The sequence below is a fragment of the Cyprinodon variegatus genome, unplaced genomic scaffold, assembly GCF_000732505.1.
Source record: "Cyprinodon variegatus isolate N-32 unplaced genomic scaffold, C_variegatus-1.0 Scaffold39, whole genome shotgun sequence".
In the NCBI taxonomy this organism is placed as follows: domain Eukaryota; kingdom Metazoa; phylum Chordata; class Actinopteri; order Cyprinodontiformes; family Cyprinodontidae; genus Cyprinodon; species Cyprinodon variegatus.
In genome coordinates this window covers 1780138-1806054 of record NW_015150492.1, presented here as the reverse complement: position 1 = coordinate 1806054, position 25917 = coordinate 1780138, and the positions used below count along the sequence as shown (strand labels likewise).

Below are 25917 nucleotides of genomic sequence, written 5' to 3'. Positions count from 1 at the left end.
CTGCTGGCAGACAGAGTGATTGTGGGGTAAGGTCTGTGCTCAGCTTTACAAACAGGCTGTTGCTCCTCCCATGCATAATGGGTAACAGATTTCCAGTAAGAGAAGATCAAACACTTAAGCTGAACAAGAGCTAAGGAATTTGTTTGCAGTTTCTGATGTATTTCTGAAAGCAGAGAAGTGTTAACTGGCACAATTAACCACAGGATATTTTTTTTTATTGCAACACATTAATTTCATTATACTTTAATTATACTATGATAATAGGCAGGCATGTTCTGTGGAACTTTTAAAAGCTGATTTAGAGACTCACTTGTTTCTGAAATGTATGTGCAAAGTTTTATTGTTTTTACTCTGGTCTTTCCTATTCATCTGTTCTTATAACTGTTTTACTCTGTACTGTTTTATTTGTTATCTTTTAATGTTTTCAGCGCTTTGTTTGATGATGATAATGATAACTATATAATGTTATTATCATTATTATGATAAGACGTGTCTCCTAATAATGAACATCTTTGTAACTGGATGCATTTGCAAAGTATAATCTGGCTTTTTATCTGCTTAATGACTTCTATACTGTCTAAGTGGCATTAGTGTGTAAATGAGTGGTTTGGGCATCTGGAAATTGTCCCCAATGATAACCAGAATTCTGGCTGATATATTGCACAATAATCCTTTCTTTCAGTAAGGTCACAAAAGTAAGGGGTGCTTTTTATTTCTTAAAACATCCTTAGATGTCACTCTTGTTTGGTCAAATTAGCCTAAAGGAAGCTGAACAATGCCATGATATCATCATTTCCCCTTTTCCAAGTGATTGAATGACTTGTAATTTTAGTAATCATATGATCTTTCATATCATTGTGGCAGTTAGCAACTATGAGCTAGCAACCCTGGGGCTCTAGTTTGCATGTTATCTCAGGCAGTGACATGTGCAAACAATGCAAAGAAAAAAAGGTGCAATAAAATAGATTGAATCTAATGCAACATCAAAAATCTGCTGGGCTGAATATATATATATATATATATATATATAGACTTTGATGCTTTGGATTTAGGCTTTTGCAGCAATTTACCTCCATGTCTTACCATGGATGATAGAATCAGATGAATATTTGCTAGTTACAAAAAAGCAAAAAAAAAAAACATTTTCAAATGTGAAGTGCTGTGATAAAGATGTGTTTGAGCTTTGATAAAGATGGTTTGCCACTGCATGTATTTAAATTACACTAAAACATTTTCAAGTAAGCAGAACTTTAAAAGAAGTGGTGGAATTAGAAAAGCTTTTCTAAGGACTTTGACAGGGAGCTAAAGCTTTACCTTAGCAACTTTGATTCTTAGATGTTTGTTGAAAATAAGCTTAATTTAGTCAGACCTGAAACAATCAATCCATTCTGTATTACAGCAAATTTTAATCAAAACATCAAACTGATAATTATACAGGTCCTAGGGTCAAATGAACAAATAATTCTTATTTTTAATTAAATTTTATTTTGTTAGTTCTGCATAGGTTCAATATGTTGGTTAAAACCAACTAATCAAGTACCCTAATCCTTATAAATAAAGTATACAAGGTTAGCTAAGTAGAAAAAAGAAAACTTTAATAAAGCCAGACCTTGAACAGCTGATGAAACACTCCAGTGACCTTCATCCTGCTCCTCACCCTATAATCATTAAATATTTTTGCACAATTGATCATGCAGACAGTAATGCCAGTGTTGTTTGACAACGGGTTCAGAGGGGAATGTTTCTTCTGCTATCATGATGGCCATGAACTAAATTACAACAATCTGCAAGCTTTATTGTTTAATATGAGAGCAATGTGCACTTTAGACTGCAGCAGAGGCATGTGTGATTCTGTCTTTTGTTTGTCTGGTGACAGGGCAGTCCAAAATTGGAAGGCAGAAGATTATGAAATATGGTAGAGAGGTTACACTCTTCAACCAAGAGTTTTTTTTCATCCAGAAAATAATGTTAGGCCTAAAATACCTACCCGAAGGTCTGGTGTAAATGCAGAATATGTTCTATATAGGCATTTTTTTACATTATAGGTATAGGAATTTAGCACTAAAAAATAGTCCTGGCTGCTTTCTTTTTTCAGAAGCCATAAAGCGCCATCTGCTGGATTTTAATAGAAATTAAAGTATTAATTAGATTTTTCCTGTTACTGGCTTTTTGTGACATCTAGTGTTTGCAGTCATGAAAGTCATATTATTAGTTCCTTGTCTTGGGCAGTGTCAGTAACTTGATAGATCTTGATTTTATTTCCTTATTGTTTAGAGACAAGTGTTCAAATTTTCAGTTTCCCTATTATTGTTTTTTTTTTTTCCAAGTACATTTGGAAAAAACTAAATACAATTTATTTCCATTTAAAGACTTTGAAGAGAAAGTTGTTTTTTTTAGTGTTTTTATAAAAATAGGAAGCAGCCTGATATAATCAAAACACTAAATTGAAACAAAAAACTGAAAGAAATTCATGGAATCTGAATGCATGAAGCTGTTGCTGAACTGGAGAGCTCCCTCAGTGACAGACTGCTGCACCCTAAATGCACCAGGGAGCGTTATCGCAGATCCTTCCTCCCAGCGGCTGGAAGGCTTTATATCCATCACTGTTCCCAACAACCTCAATAAGTTGTTTCACTGATGCAGATTTTTGCAGTTTATGTCGTAGTCAGTTAAATAACATGCAGCTGTCATTTCTTTTTCTTTTTTTTTCTCACATCGCTGGTGTTGCTGCTACTTTTCACATATCCATTACCATAAAAATGTCCACAGCTCTTTATTGATTATTAACTCTCCAGATACAGACCATTTATGTTGTAAAAACACTGTACAGGGTTGGTTATTTTCTTAACTCTGTCACATGTGTGATTAATTCTGCTATAACCTTTTGCTGCTGTAACGCCACAATTTCTCCACTGTGGGACTATATAGGGATTTTCTAGAGACATTCTATTCTATTCTTTTATAGAATCAGCTTTTATCATTTTTTATTTTTATTTTTTCGCATTAGTTCATTGTTACTGTAAATAATAACAATGCATCCTGAAATATCAAGAAATGTTAGAATTTTGACTCTGACATTGAAACACATACATTATTGAATTTGATTACTTCAATTCTCTATTTTATGAAAATGTAATTTAATGAAAATTTAAATTCAAATATGGCAGTGAGCCTTAATGCTGACATTTCCTCTATGTGATATAAGTCTGGACTTTGGCTGGGCCATTTTAAAAGATTAATATGTTTTAATATTTGAATAACTCTTGCAGATGTTCTTTCACAATAGCTCCACACGATTCTGCCATAACCAGGACGGTAAAGAATTGTATTCAGATTGCCTGTGTAATAAACTGAGTGTTCCTTTTCGAAATGTTTCTCTGTATAAATCCAGTTTTTCTCCTAAAATCTCAGAGGCTTAAAAAACATTAGGGAGCAAACATTATCATGACCAAGAAACACAAGACAGGTCAGGGATAAAAAGGAGTAGATAAATCTACATTACCATTTGCAAGACAAATATATGTGTATACACTCTGAATTTTGAGCCTGTAATGATAAAAAAGTGCATTCAGAAGTTCACTGTTCTCTATTATATTTACATTACTCCTGAACCTACCTTTACTTTATTGCACATTCAGTTATTGACCACTAAGTGGGGTTATACCATCTCTTAACAACATTGTCATCTCAACATTTAACTGTTTTTTGTTTTCTTTAAAATAAAGTTTGGCACTGAGGTATTTTTCTCCTTCGACCAATTCACGTGAAGACCTAAAAGGATGAGGTAGTGTTTTAATATTAAACATTTCTAATATAAGTTGCTAAGAAAATATGAATCTTAAGATCATTTGCGCCTGGCTTACTCATAGTTTAAATAGAAAATGTAGAACAAAAAGATTCTGTTCTGTTATTATTTTATTTTTTTTGTAAAGTTTAGAAGGATTCAGTTACTTCCCTTTCACCCCTATCCTTAATCTGCATTCTGAAGTGTACATCTGGTTCTGGTTCTGGATCAGTAAGATCTGAGCCAGTAATTACATAAAGGAAATGCCACATGCTCATTAGGGCTTTGGAGCTGTTCTTTTCATGTCCGTTCTCAACAAGGCCGAACACTATGCAGAACCTCTCATAAAATGATTATAAACCTTTAAGGAAAAAGAAAATTGCAAAGCACTGCAAAATGTAAAAAAAAAAAAAAAAAAATGTTATTAATACGAAATGCAATTATTGTATTCTGTTATATAACAATAAATGCTAAAAATAATACAAGTAAATCCTTCATCAAGTTGAAGCATGAAAGTGTTGTTTTTTGGGGGTGGATCATCTCAAGACTCCCTATTTTTTTCTCATAGGCAGATCTTTCAACTCAAACATTTAACTTTGCAAAAATCTTCCAGATCAGTCATGATGTCTGTCAACTTTAATTTTCGAATCTTACCAAATATTCCAATCTGAGTTCAGGTCTTGACTACATGGTGGCACAGTTTGTAGCACTGTTGCCTTGCAGCAAGAAGCTCCGACTCCCAGCCCAGAATCTTTCTGCATGTTCTACCCATGCATGCGTGAGTTCTTTGCTGGTACTCCAGCTTCTTTCTACAGTGCAAAACCATGACTGTTAAGGTTAATTTGTGTCTCTAATTTGTCTCTAGGTGTGAGTGTGTGTGTGCCCATTTTGCCCAAATACTGTTGGAGAACCTGCCGGATTGAGCGGGGAAGACAGGTGGATGCGTTCAGGCCTTATTTTGTCTTGGTAATTTTAGCACATTGTGCTATTGCTGATTTTAAAGAGACCTTTTTTTTAAGTTTTTACAGAAAAAAATATATTTACAATTGCTTTTTATGTGACTGTTTCACGACTAAAACATTGTTTAATAATCAGAATGACTCCTCAGTATTTCAGTGCCGATGCATCTATATCTATATTTCCTGAATTTATGCTGATGAAGGTTCTCAGTCATCCAGGTCAAAGTCATTCCGTAGAAATTCAAAAAATATCCACTGGACTTGGTTTTCAAGGTTTGAAAACCAAGTCCAGTGGATATTTTTTGAATTTTTACGGAATTCCTGAATTTACTTTGGGTTGAAAGTTCCTGTGCTGTTTCTGCGTATGTGACGTGAAGAGTGTCGATGTAAAATGCTTCCAAAAAAATCTTGTCAAGTATGATCACATCCTACGAGAAGCAGGTGAGTGCTGCAGCTCTGCGTTTATGGCCACTAGGGGCAGTATCATTGGAACACTCCACCATGCCTTTTTAATCTTTCCCTTGCTACATACATTCTCAGGTCATGGAAACAACAAAATGTTGTAAGTTCTGTCAGCTTGCAGTAGAACAGCCTAATTCTATTGCATTGTAATGGCGATTCTATGGTGAGACTCCTTGCCCTGCATACAAGGTAATGCCTATCTCAGTCTCCAGTGAAAAGCAGCCTCAGATTGTTTTCCAGGATTGACATGTTTTAGCTCCATTTTATCATTATTTCAATTCAGTTCATTTATATAGTGCCACTTCACAACACATGTCATCTGAAGGTATTTTACAGAGACAATTCAGCCAAATCATATAGTCAGATTGGTTCAAAGTTTTCTATCAATGGAAAACCAGCTGATTGCATCGACTCGTTGATTCAAAAACAATCCCTCACACCAAACTTGCCTGTAGCTGTCAGGAATCCAGTTTGTGTAGTCTGTTTTTGTGTTTTCCTTTTTTCCTCCACCAGGTGGTGCCCCATCCTCATTGGGCCTCCTTGCACACCTGTAGCTCGTTGCCTCATTACCTGTGGAGTGTTCTTAAGCTGCTGACTGCCACTACCTCAAGGCCAGAGTGTTTGCCAGTTTGGGGTACTCTAGCCATGCTTAGTTTAGCAGAGTCTAACCTGAGTTTTTGTTTTGTCAGTTTAGGGTACTTTAGCCAAGCAGAGTTTTGGCTAAGTCAAACTGAGCTTTGTTTACCTGAGTTTAAATCTTCCTGTTTTTGTATTTGCCTCTCGGCAGGAAGTCATCCTGTAAACTGGATGTTTGGGACCTTCACTCCCCTGGAAGGATCTTCTGAGAACCAAACTGAGCTGAGAATTCAAGTTTGTGGTTTGGATCAACCTTTTCCCCCCAAGGATCGTTTGGGGCTTCTCTCTGAGCAGAGAATTCATCTCCACAATAAGCCGTTCAAGTACCACAGGAAATCTAACTGGCAGTCAGCTTCTCCGTTCACCAAGGAACAACCGCAATCTGGGTAAATCCTGTCTGCCCTCCATCAACAAGACAATCACTGGAACTTCCCACACAGACTGGATCCAATAAAGGACACCTTTTTCTGGAAACGTGAGTCTGTAACCTATTTCTCCTCTTCAAGTAAAAGAATCTTATTTCCCACTGAGCCTGAACTAACCGCAGTGTTTTCCCTCACTTTCCAGTTCCAGTTCGACAGTGTTCAGAGCAGCACTGGACTCTTCTCATTATTCTAAATAAACCTTTTAAACTTTCCCCTGGTCTCTCTGTGTTGGCTTTCTGCATGTGGGTCAGAGCACTTGATAAAATCATGATAGTAGCAACAGACATTGGAGAGGACACCTACAGCAGAACCAGGCTCAGTGTGAGAGGCCATCTGCTGGTGCTGAGTCATTTATGTTTAGGCCTGATTCAACTGTAATCATTGTTAAGGATTCTGCTCTTCTTGTGTAACAGGCTTTTACCTTGCCACTCTACATTAATGGCCAGATAAGCAAAGTTCCTGACCAATATAACATAGAATACTGTTAGGGAAGCCAAGGTCAGAGGAGAATGGGTAAACTAATTTTAGAGGATGAAAAGGCATCAGGAGTAAAAATAATGATCGCTTAAACCAAAATATGTAGAGTCCAATGTCTGAATATGTAAATAGTGGCAAAGAGAACCACAAACTTAGGCTAAAGATAGATTAGCTGAGACTTCTTGGGCCCCTTAATATCAAGTTAGTACTATGTCACAGCTTACTTAAGTGTTTTTAGCTGACGATGTTGATCTCTGTATGACCATATTGTTCTCATCTACTGGTCAGTATAAAAAGCAAAGCTGTCTAGGACTGTTTTCTTAAATATGACAAAGTAGCCTACACCACTGATTAACACTACATTAGCAAGATCTGAATTCATAGAACAGCTTAGGATTGTGGTGGAGCATGGGATTTGCATCATATCATCAGAAGTGCATTGGTAAAAAATTCAACTGTTTCGTGCTGTTATCATGTCAGTATGGATTATATTATACAATGAAGATCAAAGCCAGTTATGATTTCCAATGGGGGACTGAGCCTCATGCCAGCTTGGGGTTTCTAATCATGGCTGGTCAGTAATGTATTTTCTCAGCTTTTTGTTGCATCATATTTAAAATTTAGGATGTTGGCAGGACTTTGGTCTCTTACTGAGACTTGGGCTACAAAAAATATATTGTTTAGTCCAAATTACACAATAGATTGTATGAGTTTAACTTTTTATTTTTGTAAAGTTTTATTTTTTCCTATCTTTTTGCCAGAACAGGATCCGAATTTGTTTTAAAATATAAATCACTGAGTGACTTGAACAACGCATACAACATGGAAAGACCTGTATGAAGAAAATGACATTTTATTAGCAAGTCATGAGAACGAACTGTACAATTTGCCTTCGCCATTTAACAAATTGTTCAGAAAGAAATAGACACGCCCCGCATATAGGGTTAGGACCTATCTCTGTACTGACGTTCTGTCTGAGGACTGAGCCAGTCCTGCACGCACGCTGGTGTTGCATTTAAAACCAGTCGCGGACCATTTTTATTTGTTTTTCCCATAATCAATCATCCACTGTCATTAATAAAATATTTTTTTGTTGCATCCATAAGAACTTGAGTGAAAAATATAAATGTACTTTTATTTTAGAAGTCACATCAATTAATGAAAGCACGATACAATTAAATCGTCAGAACTTCAACTTTTCGCATAAAGTCAAAGTTTTAGTATAAATAGTTTCTGTATAAAGGTACCAGTATGAGTACATACTTTTAATATTTCAAACGTTTAGCATAAAATTGGTTTGTTTATGTTTTCTATCAAAAAGGACTTTCAACTCTAACTGCGGTTTTTATATTTCCAATTTTTACTCTCAACATTAAACTCACCACTCGGGAGCTTTACTTACGTCAGCTCTGCGTCAGGGGTAGTTATATCAGGACCTCGCCGGTTATTACTTCCTTGCAAACTGTGGTCGACATCTTTCACGAAGCTCATCTGACATTTTCTTTATAAAGCTCCTTCAGAATATAACGCAGGTAAGATGTTTCCCGTGGGCTTTATGTACATTAAAACTATCATCTTATCTTGTAAAACACCGATAAATTTGTAATATTTTTTTGCGTTTCCTGTTCTTGGAATTTGAATTCAGTCTGTTTTATAATATCAAAACAACGTTTTGACAAAAAGAAAGAAATATATAAAAACGCTGTCTACACTGGTAACCTGCATTTCCGCGTGACTTGTTGCCTGCTTCTAAAAGAATGCATCATTCTGTCCTTCATGTCACCTTCTAACAGGCCATGATGAGACCAAATAAATAAAAAAGCTACCTGGGCTGCAACTTTTAGATGTGTTTATGGTAACTTAATTGGTTTATGGATTGTTTTTGGGTTCAAAGTATATCCGGTGATAAAATTAAATAAATCTGTTTTTCCTGGATCATCTAAACCGTCAAACAAACTGAAACTAACTTTATTTTTTTTTCTGTTCTGTTTCCTTTACAGCCAAGATGTCCTCGTACGAAGAAGGGAATGACTCAAAATTAATGCGCAAAGTAAAGGAAAATCCCTTTGTCCCATTGGGTGAGTATATTTTGTACCCTGCTTTGTACCCTGCCTGTACAGTAGCTAATCTGTATTGTATTTTTTGCAGGAATGGCTGGATTTGTTGCCATTGTTGGACACCAGCTGTATAAAATGAAAAATCGAGGGGACACAAAAATGTCAGTACACCTCATCCACATGCGTGTAGCTGCACAAGGCTTTGTGGTAGGAGCCATAACAGTAGGTGTGTATCATGTTTTTAGTTGGCTGCTTTTATATTAGATATATCTTTTGGTGCATTTACAATACATTAAATATAAAAACATACTCGGGATGAAGGCTCTTTGTTCTATTTGCCTCCTTTGCATATTTGACAGTGTTAACAGATTTGATTAAATTAGGCTGCGATCCCTCAAACTGTAAGGGCAGATTATATTTCTGCAACCGCACACATCAAATGTCGCTTGGGTCTGGTTGTGAACCAGTTTTGCTGGTATGCTTCTGCACCGTCGGTCTGGACTTTCTAGGGATGCACAGCAGTTTACCGCCAAAGCGAAAGGGGGAGCCTATTGGAGAACTCGTGAGAACTTTGGCGAATGGTCATGAGAACTTCGGTGACATTGGCAGGAGGGTTTATCTTCCAAAACAACAACGGCGTGTCTGCAAGATATCAGGGTCACGGAGATGGATCTAGAGTTGCTAGACATCGAAGAGGAACAGGTTCTGTTAGTAGAGTTGGCAAAAACCCATTAACCTTTTGTTGTAGTTGTCCATGGTAGTTGTTCCTGGGTGTTTAAAAATGGCGTGCCCCAACGCCGAATTGAGAAAGATGACAACACAGACAGCCAGAAAGACATGCCAAGGACCAATCACAGCTGCTTTTTGTCTGCGCACTTCCGCATGAGTTCTGCGCGGGTTTGCGTCCGCCCAATGCATAATCAGGATTTTTTTTGAGGTGCTCAACAATGATTGCAGGGCGTGGTCGCGCACAGAGACAGATTCGACGGGTGCAGGGGCTATGCTTCAGAAGTAAAAATTGGCCTTTATTTATATATATATATATATATATATATATATATATATATAATATTCATAACAGTGAGTTGATGTGTATTGTTTACTAGTTTTCCCAGATTTAAATGTTGGCAAAAAAAATTTATGTGACTGCTTGTGAACTGAAACTTGGCTCCACCCCTACAGTTACATGCTGTTTTTTAGAGGCTAAGAAACACACATGGCTCTGTAGCTGTTCTGTGAAATCTCAACAGAAAAGGGAGAAATGAGGCAATATTTTCGATGTTTTCAAAGCAGTGACTCTGTAGCTTTCAACATATCTCCACACTTTTGGTGTTTTAGTTTTTAGCTCTTGCAGAAAATAACATATCTATAGTCATATCATATATATTATCTATTACCAGTAAAATATTTTCACATTTACAAACCTGTTTTTCTTGCAAGGCACTAGAAAGCATGGTTGCCATATCTCACCAAATGATAACCAGCCAGGGACTTGAAGAGAGGAGTTCTTCAAATCAAACTCTTATCAATTTATTGTACTAATTCACAATACATATAATTTAAGGCACTTTACAGAGTTAATACAGTCAAAACATACAGGCCAACTGGTTAAAAATTTTTCTTTATGGAAACCCAGAAGTTTGTATTGAGTTATTGACTTGCACAATATCTCCCGCAAAGAACATTAAAGGGCTGGTTATACTCCTGCAGCAGTGAGCTTGTCGCAGATATTTTTGATTTATGCCCATGTATTGAAGCGTGGTCTGCCCTATGTTATTCCACGCTACAACACAAGAGGGAAAATCATGAACTAGCTAAGGGTTTATATACACTGAGGAAGGCGCTGAGCGCTATATAGGCGCTGAGGAAGTGGAAAAACACAAGAGGCAATTTTGCGCGACCACAGAGGGACATGAGGCCGAAAAAGAGTGGGGATCCAGCTGGAAAAAGGGTCCAGCAGATGACATGGCACCCCAAACCATCACTGACTGTGGAAACTTTACACTGGACTTCAAGCAACGTGGATGAAGTGCCTCTCTTCTTTNTATCTATAATATAGTCATATTATGGTTATGTATTACCAGAAAAATATTTTCACATTTACAAACCTGTTTTTCTTGCAAGGCACTAGAAAGCATGGAAAATGGACAAAACAGGAAATATGCATAGCGTTGAGCGGATGTAGATTTGACCAATCAGAGGCCTCCTGTCTGTGGTCACCTACAATTTGGGAGAGGTGCAGCAGATTGTGTGCAGAAGGGGCGGGGGCATATTGGTGTTCACAGTGACACCTATGCAGATTACCTGGTCTCTGAATATAAACCAGTCTTAAGCCAATAACCTTGCTGTGTATAACATAGGTATTAAAAGATGAAGTTAGTTTGAAAAATGTCCACTTACCTAAATTTGTCTTTCCTCTACAACCTGGAAATGAATATAAACATTCTTTCAACCAGCTGACTTGCAGTGTGCTGCAGCAGGAGTTAGGGTACTATTGGAGGTTGATTCATGGTGCTGAATTAAGCTTCAGTCACTGCTGTAGGTACTGTAGGGCATGTGAACGAAAGAACATTCCACTAGAGGCACCATATGGTGAAAAATAATGTAGGTGGGAAAGCAGGAATATTTTAAAACATTTGTACATATCAACCTCTTTCCATTTGTAATTACACACATGTTCATGCAGAATGATTCTCCTTAAAGAACATTAAAGGATGTGGTAAGCAGATAATTGTTGTCAATTTTCTGCACTTGCTGGAAGTAGAGGGTGTCATCGTAAAAGATAATTTTTTAACCAAAATGACAGAATTAGAAAATAATCAAGCCTAAATCTAAAATGGGTCTGAGAGGATCTTAGGGAAAAAAGATAGCCCTGTTATATTATTACTACAATTGCTCATGGTCATATAGATTGGGAGTAGTCTATAGTTTCCTAATTACTTTTTACTGTCCACTTTCACAAGTTCCCCCCACCCTCTCTGCTCCTTTATAAGCATAGTCACTAAAGCCGGGCTTACACTGTACGATTTATTTTGCAGATTTTCCAGTCGTGCCAGAATTTTCCGATTGGGCTGAGTATCAGCCTCGTTGTGCATCCTGCATCTCGTATTATACAGGGGGTAACGAAGAGCAATTAGCCTCTCACAACCACCTCCCGTTTAGGAATTGTAAGGTCGGGAGAAAATTAAACATGTTTGGAATTCAGTCGGTCGTCGTAAGATTGCATCAAAGCGACAGGCCGCACAGTGTGAGAACATGCATTTTTGAGCTGTGAACTTTTAAACCCTGCGGCTTCGTCGTACAGTTTGAGCTGTAGCTGCGTGCAACAAGTGAAAGTATCGCACAGTGTATGCCCAGCTTAAGATTTACATCAGGTTTGGATTTAAAGGACAGTAAATGTCAGCTGATTTAGCCAAAAACATTAACAAACAAAATTGTAATAAATTGTTAATATATTCCTAAATACTACATTTAGATAGTATGCATTGCAAATCTAACCTATTTAGGTTAGAATTATTGTAGAGAATCAATGCTGTTCTTAGTTATGTAGGGACCTACTTAGCAGTATGTGGGTTTAAATATTGTTCTTTTTTTCTCTAAAAATCCAGTATTATTTTGATTTCTGTTAGAAATCTGAGCCGCAGTTGACGTTTTTAATCTGTTTGTGAACAGTTGTACAAGCCCCAATTCAACTCACCAGTTTGTTTTCTTTCTTCTTTTGCAGGTGTCTTGTATTCAATGTACAACCAGTACATCAGGCATCCCAAAGAAGAGCAGAATTCTGAGAAACACAATTAAAAACTGAATCTTACTGTCAAACGTCTGTGGAATTAGGACCATCATTTCTAGATGTGCATTTAGAAGCTAATCAGTGACTAAAAAACAACCCTATGGCACATCACTTTTTAAAATTGAACATTAGTGGCCACCAGCTTATGGGTGTAAGATTTGGTGCTTTATTTGGCAGTCTTTCAAGTGTAGCATAAGGGATGTTTATGTAGGAGATGCCCACACTGATATATCGGCTTTATGTAAATTGCATAAAACAATATTTGTAGCAGATAAACACATGACTCAATGTATGTCAAGGCCAAATTAAAATAATTTGTGTTTTAGCCTGCTCTTTTTTTCATTGTCCTTGTTTTAATCCCCAAAGCAGCCTAAGAACATTTTTAACAGATTTCTGCCAGTAACATATAATATATATAAATATATATTTGTTTATTGTTTTAAATCAAGTTTCTGGTAGAATATTTTGGGGTTTTTATTCATTCATATGTACTGTACTGTACTGTAACAAGGTCTCCTTTTTTCATATTTTGTTTTGCTTCTGCTTGTTATGAAAAAAGTGCAATCTATTTAGTGATAACTCTTATTCAAAGCATTTACAGTCTATTACTGTTTGAGTACATAGCAGGCTTTTTGTAAAAGTCACCCTAATTTCTTTAAATAATTATAAATTGCTGCTGTGTATACACCTCTATTGTGTGCTTTCAATTGATGTTTTTCTTAGTTTAAAAATGCATTCTCTGATATACTCTGCAAATTGTTTGACTGACTTTAGGCAGATTACAGAAAGATTACAGAAAGCTACTTCTGTTTCAAACCTGTCACCTTTTTTCAAATAGTGAACCCCTGCTCCCTCTAACTTAAAAATGTTTGGTATTCTTTGAAATAAACACAACATATAAAAACTGCTGACTTTGCACTGTGCCTGTTATAAAGGTGTTTTTAGAAATTGCTGTAAAGATTTTTATTTGGCAACATGAACTGTTTAGCGTCTACCTGACATTCAGTAAGTGTTGTGCAACAGCTGGCTGCATCACTTTGAGCATGGATGGAATTCCAATGTAAAAATACCGCTTGGGTACGTTTGTCAGCATGACTCTGCAAATCTTGAAACTTTCTTAAGTCTTTGTTGAATATATAGGCGGTATCTCTAAAGTCAGATTTAATAAGGGGACCATTCTTAAATTCAGACCGAATAGGATGAAACTCATTTGGCTCTTCTAAAGGATGGCATTTTATAATAAGATAGTTCATCCTCCTTAAAACAACACTTAACAAACTCAGGTATGAGTTACTCTTTAGTATATTGGTGTGCATCAGTGATATGCATTCAAACTGCAGCATTTCCACAAAGTGCTTTATATGTTGTCTTTAATCTGCATTGCAGAAACAAACCTCAGGATAAGGAATTTAATGAAATTTGTCACAGAAAGAGACTGCAAACAATAAAATATAAATGGAGGAAACTTGGGTAACTCACTGTTTGCCTTGTGTGTTGTGTCAACAAAAATGTAGCCTAAGAGTTTTGTCTTGATTGTGAAAAAGGACTAATTGTTGTTAAAAACAGCAAGCAAAACAAATCGTCTTAAAGCGGAGAGACTTAAATTCTAGCGTGTATCTTTTACAATTATATATTCATTTGATTAGTTAATGCCAAAACTGAAGTCTCCAGATCTTTTTTTTTTCTTCTATAAAAATAAACGTACCATAGAAATCTGTGATAAGTAATCTAAAGAGCTATCTCATTGATGGGAAGTTTCTGCTATTCTGAATTTTACTAATTAAAATAATAACAAAGGCTCCCTTGTGTAGTGGATCCCTCGTCAGCATAACAACACAGTAAGTGATACCAGGTGTGTTTACTCTCACAGTTTTTACCAGGAATCAAGACATGGAAAACAGCCCAAACAGGGTAATAAAATGTGGGCGTGTCATGGATGAACTGCTAAGAAGCATTTAAGGTTAGTCCCGCCCCTGTTGAATACATTCATTCAGAAATTCATAGTCATTGTGGAATTCTGTTACATGCTGCAACTTGTTGGTGAAATCTACTTGTGTTTTATAGTCTGCCTTATCACATATTTATGTACATTTGAAAAAAATGGAAAGCTGTAGATACTGTTTTCAACTATTTAAATGTTGTTGTTTTTTAATTGAACTGAGGATCCCATCCATTTATATTAAAAAAAACATGCTGCACAGTTGTAGTTACTGTTACTGCATTTTATGATTCAGGCATCTTTCTGCTGATCATTTGGAGTCCATACTTAAATAAACACTCTTAACATCCTGTAAACGTAGGCCTACACATCTTGGGTCTCTTAATTTAAAGATTGCTTTAACAATATAGCACCTCTCCATGCTCCAAACCTTTTGCCACTATGTGTCTATGACTCACAGGGCAGAAGAAAATGGATCAACATGTTCCGCTCGGCTGTATCGTGTTTCTCCATCTCCAGCACGGATGTCACGTCTCTGCTGTATTCATAACAATGCAGCCTAGGGGGAGCCGAGTCAGCATGACTGTGCACAGTTTCCCTCATTAGCATTCATTTAGGTCTTTGGTATTTAACTAATGAATCTTGTTAAAAAAACATTTTAACATATCCATCTATATACAACATGTCTATGCCTGACATTGCTGTTTCTGTGGATGAAAGATAGACGTGTGGATGGTAATGTCCATCAATGAAAATCATATATTTACCATCACATATAAAAGAAAGCATATTCCTTAATTAATATTGGTTATGATTTATAAAATATTGCCAAATTGTTCTGCACTGTAAATTATTTTACTTGTAAAATAAAAAAAGACAAAAAAAAAAATATATTAAAATTGGTATGGATTCCATTATGTCATTTATAAAAGACAAAACGGAAATGTTTGTAAAAAGTTAAGTAGGTAAGAACCATGACTAAAATAAACGCACTATTTTGAGCACAATGAGGCTTGCCATTTTTTTCATTATTTATCCATTTGCCTTACTGATTATTATACATTTGCTCATTGTTTTCATGTGTAGTTTAAATAATTAACTGTGTTTAAAACAATTAAATTCAAATAGTGCATCTTTACTAAACATGTCAGCCTGAAGCAGTTTACAAAAAAAAAACAAATTCTATCCAAGCATAAATCGAGTTTTTAAGTCAAATACATACTTTCCACATGAATCCAGGTTATCAAATGATACAATCAAGATTAATTTGTCATTCAAACGGGTTAAAAGTGTTCTATGATATGTAAAATTCTGTATTGAGACAGCGACTTGCAGCAGCATAAAGTATTATAGTATGTTTACACTTTGCAGTGGTAAAGTGTTTAAACACCAACACTAAAGTTTCATATATGCAAATATAGGCCTCAACCAAAGGACTAAATTGTTCAAGCCCACATTTAATCAGCTGCTGTTAAAATATTGAGATTTTTATTTATTTTTTTAACCATCACCGGTTTTCTCTGTTAGTTTTTAGCTAATTTACCCGCAAAATGTAATATCAGAACCCTGAGCAAGATGGCCGCTGTAGTGGGGTATTTTACTCAGAGCACGTATTTTCCTGTTCCCGCGAGATCGCGTTTAAAGTCACTTTACTTCTGTTGTTATAGCGACGATAGCGTCTCCTTCAGGAAGCTAGGTGTTACATTTTCAACGTTTACAGAACATGCATTTAAAATCATATAATTCGGTTAAGCTCCTATATTAATTAAAGGTAGGTTCATCTCTGTTTTACAGTTTTTGTAACTTATAAGATTTCGGTCAAAATGTCAAACTAATTTATACCGTATTTGCATAGAATTGTCAACCTGTAGGTGAGTCATAAGGCGTTTCCTTTACTAGCACAATGTTCACTGTTCTAAACGATCTTTTACAAGATTGTCTGCACATAAGTGTAAATAACAACATATCATTTAAGAAATATGTTGTGCTAAATTCTTGAACCACTGATGAATTCTAAATATCTTGCTTCCAAGAAGATGGATTTACCTGATATGTGATAGTTTCTGGGTTTTAAAATATAGGATTTTTCATAATCTTTTTATATATCTTCATTTTTAAGTATATGGGGAAGCATGTGTTTATTAAATTGAAGAGGAATAGAGAAGTCTAGTAGAAGCAGAAATCCTAAAACAGATGACTAGTTTTCTACAATTTATGTATTTATCCAGCAAAGACCTGACAAAGGTCAGTTTTAACATCTTTTTGATGACTATATAGTTCATGTTAACCGTTTAGCTATATTAGCCATCTAATTAAAGTCTCATTAGTGGTAGATTAGTGCTAGAAATTTCCTTCATATATTATACCTTTATCCAGACAGATCTGTGAGATTAAAACTGTTTTTCAAGAGAACCTGGCCAAGAATTGCAGCAGAACACATTTTTAAATACACATTGCAGACATTAAAATGCATTTAAGATGCAATGCATTTAAGATGCATGAAGCAGCAAAGCTTCTGATCCATCTGAGTGCCTATGGTAGCAATGCTAGGCCCTTTTGAATTAAACAGCACAATTAAAGAAGGTGGCCAGTTATTTGATCATAAGTCAGTCAGGTAATCATAAGGTAGTTCCTAATCGATCGCTTAAAGTTAAGCTGTAGATAGTCAGTAACAAGACTGAAAATGAGTCTTAAAGAAACCCTTTAAAGGCTCTTAGTCTTCATAGCTTTTTAAACACGTTTAGCAAAAAAAAAAATTCATGGTACTCTTTAATTGTTGATACTTGCATGAGCCTTAAAACCAGTGTTCCTTATTACCTCTGCAGTTTTAGTAACACTTTACTCACAGAGAGCCATGTTTTAGAAGAAGTCTCAGGTGAGTTCTATTGGTAACACAGCATTGTTTCCCTCAGCTGTTCTTCTTTTCCTCGCAGTACACCTCATCGTTTGATCATGGATCATGATGAACATTTTCATGACTTGCGTCTTCAGTTCCAAATGCTGCAAAAACAGCAGAACAAAAGAAAACTGGATTTGAAGAAGAAGAAAGAACAGAGCAATTTCAATGTGACTGATTCACAGGAGGATTTGGATCTGTCAAAGCAAGACATTCTGGAAGGCAGTGCAGTGGATAGGTAAGTATACTTACTTAATCTGGCATTATACTTTATATAAACTACCGTTTAAACGTTTGGGGTCACATTGAAATGCCCTTATTTTTGAAGGAAAAGCACTGTACTTTTCAATGAAGATAACTTTAAACTAGTCTTAACCTTAAAGAAATACACTATACATTGCTAATGTGGTAACTGACTATTCTAGCTGCAAATGTCCGGTTTTCGGTGCAATATCTACATAGGTGTATAGAAGCCCATTTCCAGCAACTATCACTCCAGTGTTCTAATGGTACAATGTGTTTGCTCATTGGCTCAGAAGGCTAATTAGTGATTAGAAAACCCTTGTGCAATCATGTTCACACATCTGAAAAAGGTTTAGCTCATTACAGGAACTACGAAACTGACCTTCTTTTGAGCAGATTGAGTTTCTGGAGCATCACATTTGGGGGGTCAATTAAACACTCAAAATGGCCAGAAAAAGAGAACTTTCATCTGAAACTCCACAGTCTATTCTTGTTCTTAGAAATTAAGGCTATTCCATGCGAGAAATTGCTAAGAAATTGAAGATTTCCTTCCTTCAGAGGACAGCACAGACATTTTTATATTTATATATATATATATATATATATATAGGTGTGGTGATAGTGTGTTTTCTATCTCTCAAAGTCTGTTACAGCAGCAAAATCAGACTCTCTTGGACCAAGTGCGAGAGCTCAGAGATCAAAATGGTCGACTCTTCAAACTTCTGAGCGAGAAGGACTTTGAGATGAAACATCTAAAGAAAAAAAGAGATGAAGAGAAACTGGCTTTAGCTGGTACAAGCAGAGAAGTTTGATGTCCTTTACACATGGCAATTAATTGCACTTCATGATGATCTTTTTAATCTTTCCTTTAGGAACATCAGGCTTGACTGGAGTTGTAGCTGCCACCAAGATTGTTGAACTTTCCAAGAAAATTAGAGAGCTTACTGCAGAAATTGAGCAAGAGAAGATTCGATCCAAGCAAAACAGAAACAGGATCCAAGAGCTTGAGAAAGAGGTAAATTATTGTTTAATTGGATGAAGAGATGGTATAACAGGATAAAACTGAGAAAGGAATATTTGGTATAGCTGCAAGCTGCTTTGGAGAACTCTGTACCAGGGCGGAAAAAAACACAAAAAACACAGGATAAGAGCCCGTCTGAAGACTGTGAGGTAAACAAAAACGCAGTCTGTCTTTTATATACACTGCTTACACCCTTAGGTTATAGCAGTTTATTTTAAATCACATTAATTTTTCAACTGAGCAACAGGAAAATCCAGTGGTCAAGTCCCTGCAGGAAAGATTGGCAGCTGCTCAGCTGAAAGTGACAGAATATCGTAACCAGGTTCAGTCTGCAAAACAGGAGTTAAAAGTTGCTCAGAAGGTAAGCTGATAAGTTATTTTCCAACATTATTATGCATATAGTATTTGAGTTCATGATAGAAGTTCATTTAAAAAGTAAGATTTACAAAAGGTATTTTAACACTTTTGTATTGAACCAGAGAATGAAATGTTCTTATAAGAATGTCCTGGCCAAGATCGATAAAGTGGCCTCCATCATCACAGTAAAAAATATGATGTTGAGGAAGATAAAAAAAAACAAAAAAAACAAAGCTCCCTAGAGAACAGCAGGAATTCGTCTATTGTGAGATCTTGGTTCTGTACAGCTGCAAGAAATTATAAATTTGTTTTCAGGATTTTTAAACCTTTTTTCTGAATTAGATGCTAAGTTCTGTAGTGGCTGAAATACCTCCACCAAAAAAACATTAACAATATTGTGGCTTCTTTATTACTGCTTTTACACCCTGTGATCGTGATGCATGTTTATTGTCTTGTTAATCTAAAAATAAACTGTTGCAGGTTTTACTGAGTGAAGTTGGAGAGGAGGTCAACCTTCAGCAGGTACTGAACAACCCAGGGAGCTTTAGAGGACGGTCCCAGCAGATTCTTGCTCTCCAAACAAGGGTAAGCTAGAAAAATTAGCTGGACTCCTAATTTGCATCTTAAAGTTGCTCTTATTAAGAATTTTAAAATTTTATTTATTGAACTCCCACCATGCATTTGTATATGTGAGCACAAGCACATACTTACTTTGATCTGATAGCAGCCCAGTATTTTTTTCCCCTTTATCTAGCTGAGATTATACACAGACTACAGATTAGGAGGTAATTCTAGCACTGTTTGTGATTTGAGGTTGGGTTGATATGAGAAATAAAATGGTTGTCCCGCCTTAAACCTTGTTTGATTCGTATTTATGGAGGGAATGTTTGTCAGACTGTAAAAAGAAAAAGAAAAAACTTTTAATTATTAGCAGAATTTATGTTTAACAAAGTCATTGATACTATGATAAATTGCAGAGGATCATCTTATTTTTAGGTCCACCTGATAAACAGCAGTGACTGCAATCGTAGTTTTTTTTTATTGCATTTCTTTCACAGCAACGCCCTCTTGGGCAGTTATCTAGGTCTCCTGATTCAATGGCACAGAATCAACACAACTTCCAAATAAGGTAACAGAAAACAATAGATGTAATTTTACAGATCAATTTCCCACACAGTTAACAAGGAATTTTACATCCCTTCTTACATATAACAGACCACCCAGATACTATTTTCGATATCTATCTCTAACAACCAAAATACATCTGTGTGTGGTGACTCTCAAAGCTCAGTCTCCAGCTGCTTGAATTCCTTATGAACCTCCCAGACAATAGATTTGCTTTACAGTTCAATGTTTAGTGTTTTTTTTTTATCACAGTTTTTCCTTTCAATAAACTGTAATTACATTTACCACCTGTAAAAGGTAAGTCAATGAAGGGGATTCTTTAATCTTTGCTGTGCAAATATCAAATCAGCAGTCCCATTTTTTTCCCATGATTGTAGAGGCCATCTCATGTTCATAGAGTACAGTCCTGTGTTTTCATCAAACGGATGAAAACACAGGACAGTGGAAGCTTTAATCATTGTACTTGATAAAAAATAAACTCATAAACGATATCTACTATCTGTGTAAAGATGTATACAAGTTAAATTGCTGAAAAATCAACATTGGCAATATTTTGAATTGTTTTTAGGCCTCTGTTTGTCATGTAGAAAAAAAAAATGCCTGAATTTATACAACAGGTGCAGGAGCTTGAGCGGCAGCTGTGCCACCAAAGACAGTCAGGGATTCCAAGTGGAGAGCAGCAGTTTCCTGCCCCGGGGGTCAATCATAAATCCCCTTCCCAAAATAGGAACCTGAACTACATCCGGACCATTGAGAAGGAAAAGAGGGAGTCATATGAGGTACTTCTAGAATAAATCTATGTAAAAACAAAATGAAAGGTTAAGATACTCTTTTTATTCCATTTCTTTTTGGGGGGTGTGCAGAAGCTCTCAGCAGATTATGAGGCCCTTTTGAAAGAATGTGGGGATGTGAAGAAACAGCTAGAAGCTTCTAAAGCCAGGAGCAGAACTCAGTCGGAGGAAGTTAAAAATCTGAAAGTGCAAATTTCTTCCCTGCGGGAGAAAAGAAAACATGATGACGAGCTCGTGGATGTCTTGATGGTAAACATTTAGAGAAGACAAAAGTAAAAAAAAGAAAAGCATGTTGCGGGTCCTTCAATTCCCACAACCTTGTTTTGTTAACCTCTGGCAGAAACGGGAGAGCCAGATGCAGACGTTGCTAAAGCAGCTCAGCCGACAGCAGAGCGAACAGAGCAAGGAGGATAAACAGAACCCAAGACAACAGCTGGGCAGTGTGCCTCTAGAGCACAACAAGCTGATCCAGAAGCTGAAGCTTGTTGTTGCAGAGAAAGATGCCACAATAAGAGAACTGCGGGAATTGTCCAATCAGGTAAAAAAAAAAAAAAAAAAAAACTATTAAAGCAAGTCAAGCAGTCACTGTGAAAAAAAAAATCTGCCTTCTGGCAATAATAACTGTGTTTTTGTACTAACTGAAGGAAGCGAGGGTGGACAGGCAGTCAAGCCCAAAGATAAAAAGCTGCAACTCAAGAATTTGCCCAGAAGATGGAGACAGTATCAACACAATAACACCCTCAGAGTATGTCTTACCATTATAGTTATGAGATTTAATTGATTACATTCCTCATTTATTATACGAATTAAGCTCTAGAAATTAGCAAATTATATGAAATGTTAATATAGAGTGAATTTTTTACAGGTAGGGTCTTGAAGACTTTTTGATTTACTAAGGATAACAACTAATTCAGTTTACTGATGGTTTTATAATTCCTTACTTCCTCTTATTCCAAAATAACATAAAAAAAACAAAAAAACACTGGAATTTTTTCCAAAGTTTCAGGATGTTTCCCATCCAGAAAGCTTTTTCACTTCAAAATGGCAGAAATAGCATTGAGTTGGAGGCTTTATAGAATGAACCAAAAACAAAGCCTTGTTTTGGTTTAGAAAGCATGCACATTTTTGACATTCTTTTGAGGACAAAAATGTTCTCATTTTGGACAAAGAAGACAGATGGTTTGAGAGGGGTGTGAAGGAAGCCATGTATGTTAAGAAATAACAACCTTAAACAGAGGGGGTGGACTCAGATTTCAGCTTTCAAAAACCTACAATGCAGCGATAGAATCGATTCCTTCTCGCCGTCATTGCAATCCCCACCCCATACAGGGGAACAGAACATCTCGCCTGTTCAGCCAGGCCAACAATTTCACAGGTATCTGGTATTACAATCTAACAAAGAACCCAAACACCTACCCATTCCGAAGGGGCAGAGCCGTTCGTTCAATTCAATTTGCATATTTTCTAAGCCAAATAAAGGCTTTGTTTTTGGTTCACTCTATAAAGCTTTGAGCTCAACCCTATTTCTGCCATTTTGAATTTAAAAAGCTTCCTGGATGGGAAGAGAAACGTCTTCAAACTTAGAAAAAAAGTCCAGTGGTATGTGTTTTTAATTTTTTGGAATGACTATGCCCTGGATGACGGAGATTCTTCACCAGCATATTTTCCTCTACTCTTTTTTTTTTTTCAGTTCATTTTCTAAATTAGGTCATAAATTGGTGCGCGATACTATGGGAGGTGGGATGGACATAAAGTAAGTGAGCAGTATAATATCTATTTATTATTGCTCTCATTTTAAATATGAAGTTATTTTAATCAGTGGTACATTAATCAAAAAATTTGAAATTAAAAAATTTTATCTGTTCTCAGAAGCGATTCAAAATGTCCTCAGTGCTCAGCTGATGTGAGTGCTCTGATCACCCAGACCAGTACATATAAAACCCTCAACATGGAGAAAGACAGACTCCTGGAACTGGTTGAGGTCCTACAGATCAAGTAATGTACCCTATTTTTAGTTTGTCTGCTTGAATCTACTTCCTTGATAAATGCTCCCCATTCTCTTCAATCCGTGAATATAGTTAGTCGAGGCAATATCGGCAAGGCTAGTTTATTTATGTAGCACACTCAAGTGGCAAGGCAATTCAAGGTGCTATAAACAAGGAAAAAAGAAAGACATTGCAGTGGCATAAAGGCTAAACAAATATTTCCAGAGAATAAAAGTGACACATCAAAATAAGATGATTGTAAAAAGGATCAAATTATTGATTAAAAAGGGATTAAGGATATGGAGTGAAAATCAGACTGGAAATGATCTCATGTGCCTTTGACATCATACCTCTGTGAATAATGTTAGATTCATTGTTCATTAATTACACTGCATTAAATCTTTCCATAGAGTTTATTGGAGTTTTATAGTTTTTTAAAGAAGTCCAGGGAGAGAGATATTAAATAGGTGTGTTTGACACAAAATCTCTATATTGCAGAGAGAAAGACGTGAAGCAAATGTGCTTGGAGGCAGAGAAGAAGTACCACGAAGAGCGCCGCAAGAATGCGATGCTGGAACAGCAGTTGGAAAGGACATTAGATTCATTATAAAAGGACCCTGTAGTGAGCCTGGTAAGGACCATTATAACCAGGTGGTTGGTGCTGCTGGAAAACGCTCTTTTCCAATCCTACAACTCATCAGTTAAAACCTAACCTGCCTCAATCTGGCTGTCATGACTCTGTTCATCATGAGTGGTGGTGCAGGAGCTATAGGGCTGAATAAAGTGTGAACATACAAACTGAACAAACTGGAATCGTAGAAAACAATTTAAACCTGCTATCCTTATTTGTGTTTTGAGCTGCTTCTGATTTCAAACCTGACAGATATTTTCCACCCATAAAAATGGAACGACTGAAGAAATGTGATGATATGTGGCAGTGGTCTCAGTTCCTATGGACAGGGTTAGTTTCTGCCCCTCATATGTTGCCTGGTTATTGTTGTTTGCTGTCCTCTGGCTGGTCATTCAGCTGGAGGAAACAGTCTCTAAGGGCATCCTGAAAGAGCACTCTCGATCTCACTGTGCAGCTTTATGGTGACGTGATGGGACAAGTCAAGCATGTGTTGTTGTTTTTTTTTTTCTTGGAGACTGTGACAGCATTGACAAGACACTAACCAGGGGAACTGGCTTCTCCCTGCTCACGCTTTATTTCTACTAAGCCCTACCTTCTCCTGTCACATGTGACAAACTGCAGCCTGCAGGAAGCAAGTTGCCCTCAATAGTCACATACACACACTGAACAAAATTCTATATATCTTATTCTCAGTTCAAGTTTGAATGATTTGTAAAGTCATGTCTGGTAACTTCAGGTCGAGGACTATATAGGAACTTTTGTTGAACAGCTTCCTGCTTGACCATGATGGAAGCTGATAATACTTCCTGCTTATTTCAGGGCTAGGTAATAATCTGTTCTTCAGGTTTCAGAGGGAAAGCATTGATATTATCTCTGCCAGTTGGTCAATGACTGTTTTTGTCACATTCTATCTTGTAAAAAAATGTTTATTTGCTTGTAACCCTGTGTAAAACATAATAAATGTCTGATTCAGTCAGTTGATACAAACCAGGCTTTTCCCAAAGATTTTTTTTATACCAGATTGACCTTAATTTTCTTACGTTTTCAGCATTTTCCTCCTAATCTGGTAGATATTTTTGGTGGTGGATGTTATTGGATGAAATTGCAGAATAACAGTGAAGGTCGCTATTATTCCTGTTAGGGTTCTCCTAATGTTGGATATTTCTGTACAATATCATCTCTAATCATTTCTGACTTAAACCCAGATGTCTGTGAATAGTTGTTAAATGTGAATGCAAACAGACTCCACCAGCTGACTGATGTACATTTTTAGAGCATGGTGCAAAAGTAAAGTATAAAATCTTAGATCAGTGTTTCAGTGTGTGACTTGATTTCAATATTTACCATTGAATGTATTTAGACAGAGATAATGACATTTTCTGAAAAAAATAGATTACTTTTTTTGAGACTCAGCAAAATTGTTTTATCTTAGGGATGTTTCTATTTTTTTGTGCTTTACTCCATTCAGCTTTCTTCCTTAGCTCCTCAATTCAGACTTTTCCCCATTCTTTTAATTCTTTCTCATCCTCTTTCCTTCCCTTTCAGTGTTTTCTTCTCTTTCCGCCGTTTTTCAAATGTATACTAATACAACTTTGTTACCTTTTGTATGGTTTCCCTTAATTTTCAGACTTCATTGCCTCATTTTTATTTTGCTTTTTAAACTTTTCATTTTCTCACTCCTCTTTCCTTTCTTGCCATTTCTTTACCCTCTTCTTCGCTCTATTTCTCCTACTCTTTATATGCTTATTTCTCCCTTTTAATGGTCCCTTGCTATTTCCTTCCTTCCCCTCCTTTATTTGTCATGCATTTTTCCTTCATTCATACATTTTGTTTTCCTTATTCTGTCCTTGCTACCTGTCTTCTCCAGATTTTATTTTACTGTAACCTCAAAGGAAATGTCTGTAGTATTTTGATTAAAACTTTTTTTTTCAGACTAAACAAAAAATGCCATAAATGAGCGGAAGATAGTTCGTTTTTGTCTGGATAAAATATATTTACAACTATTGTTAACCTCTTGGTCTTTCAAACCAAACAATCCTGCTGATGGAAGTAGCATCTGGATACACACTAACTCGGGTGTTTCAGCTGTGAAAGCATCCTTCCCTCCCGTCGTCTCACCATCACGCTTAATTTAAACCCATGGCTGACTTAGTGTACTGATTCAAATACTGCACTGTCTTCCAGCACCCTGTGGGAGATTGGCAGGTCCCATTTGCACCTGGTAAAAAAGCCACAAGACAAAAATATCAGAGTTTTGGAAGCGATAAAGACAGCCGGTATGTTCAGAGTAACAAACATGTTGTGTTTCTTATTTTCTTTATGGAAGCTGAGAAACCTTT

General features: G+C 36.4%; 2 protein-coding genes across 3 annotated transcripts; both read left to right on the top strand.

The window, feature by feature from the left end:
* Nucleotides 1-8147: 8147 nt before the first annotated feature.
* higd1a (HIG1 hypoxia inducible domain family member 1A) lies at nucleotides 8148-13491 on the top strand. The gene is made up of 4 exons (XM_015369858.1): nucleotides 8148-8275; nucleotides 8744-8821; nucleotides 8892-9026; nucleotides 12525-13491. Exons 2-4 carry the CDS (start codon nucleotides 8749-8751, stop codon nucleotides 12596-12598), a joined length of 282 nt encoding a protein of 93 aa, XP_015225344.1. The 5' UTR covers nucleotides 8148-8275; nucleotides 8744-8748; the 3' UTR covers nucleotides 12599-13491.
* A 2713-nt stretch (nucleotides 13492-16204) lies between these two features.
* Nucleotides 16205-25851, top strand: ccdc13 (coiled-coil domain containing 13). Of its 2 annotated transcripts, XM_015369888.1 has the most exons (15): nucleotides 16205-16300; nucleotides 17463-17663; nucleotides 18312-18460; nucleotides 18541-18683; nucleotides 18755-18838; nucleotides 18937-19050; nucleotides 19527-19631; nucleotides 20789-20950; nucleotides 21035-21211; nucleotides 21303-21500; nucleotides 21607-21707; nucleotides 22653-22715; nucleotides 22832-22957; nucleotides 23446-23578; nucleotides 25763-25851. In XM_015369888.1, the coding sequence occupies exons 2-14, from the start codon at nucleotides 17482-17484 to the stop codon at nucleotides 23555-23557; spliced, it is 1716 nt and encodes a 571-aa protein (XP_015225374.1). In that variant the 5' UTR covers nucleotides 16205-16300; nucleotides 17463-17481; the 3' UTR covers nucleotides 23558-23578; nucleotides 25763-25851. The 2 variants fall into 2 exon arrangements, with proteins under 2 accessions (XP_015225374.1, XP_015225375.1); XM_015369889.1 differs by lacking the exons at nucleotides 22653-22715; nucleotides 22832-22957; nucleotides 25763-25851 and having other exon boundaries at nucleotides 23446-24885.
* Nucleotides 25852-25917: the final 66 nt, after the last annotated feature.

Excerpts from the sequence above, each read along its gene's own strand:
- ccdc13 (XM_015369888.1), top strand. The coding sequence starts at position 17,482 with ATGGATCATGATGAACATTTTCATGACTTGCGTCTTCAGTTCCAAATG. Across the intron at positions 21,212-21,302 it reads AGCTCGTGGATGTCTTGATG|AAACGGGAGAGCCAGATGCA; the intron begins GTAAACATTTAG and ends AACCTCTGGCAG. Across the intron at positions 21,501-21,606 it reads TGCGGGAATTGTCCAATCAG|GAAGCGAGGGTGGACAGGCA; the intron begins GTAAAAAAAAAA and ends TACTAACTGAAG.
- higd1a (XM_015369858.1), top strand. The coding sequence starts at position 8,749 with ATGTCCTCGTACGAAGAAGGGAATGACTCAAAATTAATGCGCAAAGTA. Across the intron at positions 8,822-8,891 it reads AAATCCCTTTGTCCCATTGG|GAATGGCTGGATTTGTTGCC; the intron begins GTGAGTATATTT and ends TATTTTTTGCAG. Across the intron at positions 9,027-12,524 it reads GGTAGGAGCCATAACAGTAG|GTGTCTTGTATTCAATGTAC; the intron begins GTGTGTATCATG and ends CTTCTTTTGCAG.